Raw genomic sequence first — 7,256 nt, forward strand, 5'->3', positions numbered from 1 at the left:
AAGAAAAAGGCCTTAACTAGAGGGAGAAACACTGAGACAGAACCGCTGCACTAGCAAAACACTCTTCTTAGGAATGCTACTTTTCTAAAGAATTGCTTCTCACGTTTCCGGGCACTAACTTACCCCAAAGTTAGCAAACCGCTGAAACTCAAACTCAACTGATAATTTGACTTTTTTTCCTCATTTAGCCTCTGTCCCTGGATTTGCAAATAAGGCTGTGTCTCTCTTTTGTTTGTTTTTAAATGTGCTCTTTAAGGTTTTGCTGCAGGAGGATCTGCTTTGGCCAGGCTATTGACCAGCCAGACAGCGCCATCAAAAACAAGGTTGCATTTGTGCATTTTAATCAGATTCCTTTTTTTTTTCTGCCGTCAGCCACTCCCTAACACAAACTGAAAGTGCGAGGGTGTGTCTGACCGGGAATATTCCACAGTAACTAACAGAAGTGACTGGAGTCTAAGGCTTTTCAGTGTCGACATAGGCCAGTGAGAATTAACCTGTGTTTTATGAAACTTAATCAACTTATGTCAATTTATGCAATGGCCCCATTTTATCCCCTGGCATTAGAATAGTTTTGTAAGCACATATCCACCTTCTGACATGAATGACATCTCCACAGTATACTGCAAGTGCAATGTTAAGATAACATCACCGATATTAGAAAAAAACAATAATCATTTGGACAGACTGAAAGTCTAATCCTGTCTATCCATAACTAACCCTTACAGCTATTAACTATAACATTTTTTTCTCCTATGGTTTGTATGACCAACGTTTTCGACACAAGTTTCATCGCATGTATTTTTTTTAAGATACTTACACTTACATGTGCTACAGTAAGAGCATTTGCACTAGACTGCAATGAAGGAATGTTTTCGAAATAAGACACTACGTAATATTGAAATAAAAAACAAACATCTACAGACATTGGTCCATCTGTACTATGGCAGTTTTGAAATTATTAGAGGAAATCGAGGTGTTCAAGCATGCTGGGAGACAGAAGAGCTGCGGCTGTGACTTGTGATGAAAGTTATTACAGATGTTGCTAAAGAAAAGTGTAAAGAGAAATGAAAAGAATGAAAGAACCAGGAATTATGATTAGTGGGGATTAGGTTTAACGATTCATGCATTATTTCGGTGGTTGGACTTGGATTTCCAAAGGCATCAAGTTACAGAAATCTGCAGCTTTTAAGCTGAAGCTTTTAAGGGCAGTTTTGGAGCTCACATTTCTGTAACTTCATAGTTTTTAGTCCTCTGGCTCATTTTGAACTGTCTTCGTGGACATGCCTAACACAGATGAATGTGAAAATGAATGTTTGTATTTCATTAAAAGGAGACTTACTCCACTGTGCAAAAATACACCAAAGAGAGAAAGAGAAGAAGAAGCCGGGTGAAAGACAGATGATGAGAACATGCAAGATGCACACTTTGATTAATAGGCAGTAGTTAACGCTGAAGCATACATAAAATTAATACAAAAAATTAAAAAATACAAAATGCACACACACATACGCACACACACCTACAAAACAGTATATATCAGAATAAAACTCTACAAAGAACTATATATATCAGTTATGTAACAATTATCGCCAATCGTTGTTTCCTTTTCTGTTGCATCGTCACAAGTGTTTGGTTCTCGGTATGGCAGGTTAGAAAAGCCAAGAGGACCCAGAAAGGAGACAGGGCCACACACTCACAAGGACAAATATTGACAGGGGGCCAGAGGGGGAGATGGTGGACGTGGGGGAGCCATGGGGCCCTGAAGGGTTTAGGGGTGTTATATCGAGGCTAATCGGGGAGAGATACATATATATATAGTAAATTAATTATCTGTGGTTAGATTTTTCATCAATTTGAGGGTTTTCTCTTTTTTTTTGAAGCAAGGAAGTTGGGATCAGACTGGGGTAGGACCGACTCTTCTTAGGTGCTGAAGTACACTGCAGAAAGAGAGAGAGGAAACACGATCAAGTCCATTCATTATGTGGAGAGTAATGCATCAGCATAAAAAAGCAATCAACCAAGATTTCCTAATAACATTCAATTCAAAATGTTTGTTAGTTTTGCTTTCAAATAAAATATTTTTCGCATTTAGGGTTAAGCCCTAAATGATTGTGTACTGTGTATATGTGTACACGATCTAAAAGCTATTTTGATATAATTCCATCACATTAACAATGATTCATTTACACACCCACAAATGTTGAAGAAAATTCTTACCAATAATGACGATGAGGACAATCACGCATATCACACCCAGGATAATCATCATCTGTAGACAGTGGAGTTTCAAAACAAGTTGTTAGACAAGCAGTTTTCCATTTTTTAAAGCTACTTAAACACTGGTACATTTCTTTAAATCAAATGTCATTGTTTCATACAAGTGCACAACAATTATGCTTATGCCCTGTAATGGTTGTTTTGTACATCACCTTATAACTTTGGTTTTGAAAGGTGCTTAATCAATACAATTTAATAACTTACTTACCTGCTTATGAGAAAATCAGAAATCAACAGTTGAGACTTGTCACACATTTAAGACGTCAGTGGGACAATCTATATCAGCCTTCACACATTCACTTATTTGTTATTTGAGAAACGATGTCTGCATGTCCTCACCTTGGCATTCTTCCACCAGTATTTATTCTTCAGTTTTGCAGCGCTAGTCTCAAACTGAGACGCTCCAGCCTGCAGGGCATCGGCCCTGTCGTCCAGTTCTGACAGCTTCTGATCACGCTCCAGAACCTTGTCCACGTTTACACGCATGATATCCACCACCTGGGGGAAGTGAACCCACAATCAGCTATCAGGAAAGGATGACTCTATGAGAGGGTCTGACAGGATGGAGAGGGACTATAGGATATAGGTACTGATTTAAGTTGATCAAGTTTCCTATCCAACCACAGTATAAAGTAAGTATTTTTACTGAAATTACCATTAATTTTTACGTTTTTGCTCCTTTTTACCAGCGAGAATTGTCTGACGTGACTTTGTAAAGGACTCACCTCATCCACTTGTGCCTGTGTCTGCTGCAGACGGCGGTTGCTGGTGAGGTTGGGAGGGCCCTGACTCCCTCCCTCTGCAGGGGCTCCAGCGGCTGGGGCAGACCTATAGATAATAAAAAATCCAAATATTAAGTAAAGGCTTAAGGCTGTTGAAAACATTGTTTGAATAGCAGATAAAAAGAAAGAGTGTAAGAATTATTAGTTAACCTGGAAGGCAGAGTAAACAGCTCAAATGTGGGAATACGGATCAAGTAGTTCAGATTTACTTATTTACAATGGTCGCTGAGGATCTTTCCAGCTTCTCCTTTATGGCAGATATTATATAACTGATATACAGAATGTACGTAAGTAAGAGTTTCAGGAGATGTAGAATCTAAAGGGTCACATATTATCTGAGGGATTATTTGTCATTTTTTCTCAGTTGTTAGTTTGGGGTTTTTGTATGAACTGAAGAGCTGATAGTTACAGGATAATGTACACAGTGATGGAGATGAAAGAGAGGACAAGTGCACACATTTAAAAATGCATATTAAGATTCAAGTCAGATTTTATATGTATGATTTGTGAAATCTACTGTGCTGAAGAAAAATTAACATTCCGGTATGTTAGCACCAGAGAGTCAAAATACTTAATCTGCTATCACTAAGAAACTGCTCGGTTTTTGCAAGTGGAGTTGATTTGTCATGTCATGTTGTATTGTGTTCTCAATTGAGAGTCTAAGTGAAAGTGTCATTTACCACTGAAAAGTAAAAGCTAGGTGAAAATGCATTTCATGACCTCTGCTATTTGCAGCATGTGCAACAAATACATCAGTAATATAAAAAAAATAAAGTATCCATTCACTTGGATGTTTTAGTCTAGGACCAGAAGTAGTACAACATTCACTTTGTGGAGTTTTTCATTATTTTTGGGAAAAACGTAGTTGGTTTAGTTGCCTTAAAAAATGCAGGTTAATCTAAAGTGAATATTTAACCCGACACGTCATAAATACAAAGCAGAATGGACAATAGGTACAACCACACCAAGAAAACACAAGAACAGATTGATTGATATTTATTGTGGCCATGAAAACAAGCTAGAATCAAATTTGGTGAAAGATATGATTACGCAGATGTGCTAATATGAGTCTATACCCTCAATGCTAACATCTATTAATAGAGTCTTAACATCTGATCTTAAATGTTCTGTGACATGATGTTTGCTCAGAACTCTTGATTCAGCATGTTTTATTGATATCCACCAGTCCAAATGAATCAATGCAATTTAAAAACGTGATTGTCTGCTTTGACTCACAGGCTCTAGTACGTTGTGACAAACGTCCCTACTGAACTAGTGTGAGACATAACTGTGTATAAAGGTCACCTTTACACGCTCACGTACTAATCCTCTAACAACAACAAATCCTTCTGAATAGTTGGCTTAATAGTGCTGGTGGTCTCTATCCGCTGCCAACCAGCCCAAACACAAACTGCCACTGTATAAACACTATATCTTCACAGTGTGAATAGTGAGTTAATATTATGTCTTTGACTAATTTAAAATACTTATATTATAAAATATTATATTGTATTTCTTAAGATTACAGTGATTCTGATACCGTTACAGTGATAGGAACTGTAGATTGAACTGTGAAGACATTCACACTATTGTCACCTCTGAACTGACACCATACACAACTGATTGATTAACTGATATTGTTCATTGATACATTTCTTGATTTGGATATTTTAATCAATAGATACCACCGGTGAATGTATCAGAATTACTGCTCCCTTCATCCCTGCCAGACATTTTCTTCTGTATAAATACATTAATACACCTCTGTCTCTGTCTTTCCTCATGTATGTTGTAAATATTGTTATTTTGTGGATTTGCTCTGTTACATGTGACATTTATTGTAATTCGTTCTTCCTGGGAGAAGGATCCTTCACTTGTGTCTCTCTCTACAGTTTCTTTTGGGTAGTTTTTCCTTCCTCTTGTCGAGGGTTAAGGGCCGAAGATATTGCATCTTGCTAAGTCCTGTGAGGAAAAGCGTGATTTGTCAATATGGGCTGTGCAAATAAAATGTAATCGATTGATCGATTGATTGAAATTGCAAAGAATTTGAAAATCTGTGTGTGGAGTCAACGTCAGCAGTCTCTTCCTATTTTCAAAGTATAATGAAGGAAACCCATAGAAGAGAAAAAAAAGGAAGTGAATGTTTCAATCCAAAATGCAAATAAAACTATTTTCATATAAAGGCAGCTAACCTATCATTTGAGTTGTTGGAGGTTTCACAGCTCTGTGTGTCCACCACCCATGTCATGATTTGGTGCGTAAGCTAAATATACATCCAACCTTTAAAGATGCTCTTTTAAAATAGTCTGAGGCCTGTGGTCTCCAAAGACTGCTGAGTCTGAGAGGACTTCCAGGAATCCCCATATAATATAGATAGACTTGATTTAAAATGACTGGTAATAATAGTAACGATGGTGATAAAAGAGCTCCCTGGTCAAAGGGCTTTCTGTTCGGGTGATCAGCGTGGTGGAAAGAGAGACCTGTCTGACATTCAGCACTGGACAGCGACATTTCAGCACTGGACAGCGCCACAGCAGCTCAGACCAGAAACTGTCTGATTGTCTTCATGTTCCTGAACTGGATCCTAACACACACACACACACACACACACACACACACACACACACACACACACACACACACAGCAGGCCTACACAATGTCCCGTAGATCATCATGTTTCACGACCAGCACGACGGGCCTGTGAACACACTGAAAGCCTAGCACCACCACTCAGAGGGTGGGGAGTGGAGCGTGATGGTGGATCTTAAAACCTTGGATCAACCATTAGAACCACGTTGCTGGCGACAAATGTGTGTTGTCGGACATGTTGCCACCTCTCAGTGACATGTCGCGTGTGGGCAGGAGGACATTTCAACGTTTTGAAGTGGCTGCTGTGTAAGAAAAAGTGGTTGTCACGGCTGTCTTTCCTGAGCCTATACCTTTTATATACTTGCGGTATAATATGGCAGACAGGAACATAAAATGGAGACATTTCTGAGGGTTTATTCGGAACACAGGCCGGGGTATGGTGAGATATGCAGCTGTCCGCCCTCGCACGACAATCGACGACATACAGTAGGCGGCTAGGCTACCCCCACCCCCATAGGCTGCAAATATCACGTAAACTAGGCCTGAGCCTCATTCACAGCTAATAATAAGCGTCATTTATATTGGAGACTATGCGGAATTCGTCGAATAATATGGAAGATTTAAGTATTCAACAGGCTTTCTGAATACACAGCAGTGGATCAGCTCGTGTGGCTTATTCCACATTGTGTCCTTGCTGTTTCTAGAATTAGCCTAATCGTCACCGGAGGGTCAGAGTCACAGAAATAAAAAAAGCTCCGTGAATTTTAATAAGCGCAGGAACAATGTTTCAAATGTGAAGTCTCGTTAATGTGCGTTTAACGATCCTGTGGGCAACAGTACACACGGTGTCCTTTTCAATTCAAACCAGTCCAAACTGGAATTTACAAAAAAAATGCGTGCGTGCTGTCTCGGGTAAAATCCAGCACACGATAATGTGTGAAAAAAAAGAAGCAGGCGACGAGCACGGAGCTGGTTCACCGTGTAAAACGCACGAGAGGTAACCTGTATGAGGATAATGTTCGGTTTAATGTCGGATGAACGCTCCGTGCGCTCCAAGGTTAGGCCGACGCGTTAGCCCTCTGTGCGGTCACATTTAGGTGATGATGACCGGGGAAGGACGATCCCCGGTTCGCAGCAGTGACACACGGTTCCATGTTAATAACACAACCTCGTGAATGCGATGGGAGAGAAATAGAAAGAAGGTGGAGGATTGAGCCACCAACACAGTGAAGCCGCCAGCGTCGCCCGAGAGGACGCAGCAGAAACGCGTAAACAAGTCATTTTATTCCTAAGGAGGTTTAATGTGTATGTGCGGGGGTACTCACATGTTCCTGGAGGTTGTGGTGCTGGTATCCGGACAGGACGCGTGAGCTGGGACCGAGTGGGTGACAGATGGATTTGGATCTGCGCTCCTCTCAACCCTCTGGCACCCTTCGCTTGGTTATTGTGGCGTTTCCCTGCCTATATAGCCGAGGAGGAGCACTGGCTTCTATCTCCCACTGAGACGCGTCCCTTATTCGCTATTTAAAAAAATACCTCTCTCTGTTTAATTTTATTTTTTTTATCGGATCTCTCTTCCTCCTACTTCTACTGAGCGGAGCCCGGCG

The 7,256-nt window shown here is 40.2% G+C and overlaps 1 protein-coding gene across 1 annotated transcript; it reads right to left on the reverse strand.

Annotated features, from left to right (window-relative positions):
- Nucleotides 1-483: 483 nt before the first annotated feature.
- On the reverse strand, nucleotides 484-7,256 carry vamp2 (vesicle-associated membrane protein 2). Its single transcript, XM_020086063.2, has 5 exons — nucleotides 6,975-7,256; nucleotides 3,003-3,105; nucleotides 2,617-2,775; nucleotides 2,218-2,269; nucleotides 484-1,937 (listed from the first exon to the last, which is right to left on the reverse strand). Coding segments are annotated over exons 1-5 (333 nt in total). The 5' UTR covers nucleotides 6,977-7,256; the 3' UTR covers nucleotides 484-1,920.

This window comes from Paralichthys olivaceus, chromosome 15 (genome assembly GCF_024713975.1).
Source record: "Paralichthys olivaceus isolate ysfri-2021 chromosome 15, ASM2471397v2, whole genome shotgun sequence".
Classification (NCBI taxonomy): Eukaryota; Metazoa; Chordata; class Actinopteri; order Pleuronectiformes; family Paralichthyidae; genus Paralichthys; species Paralichthys olivaceus.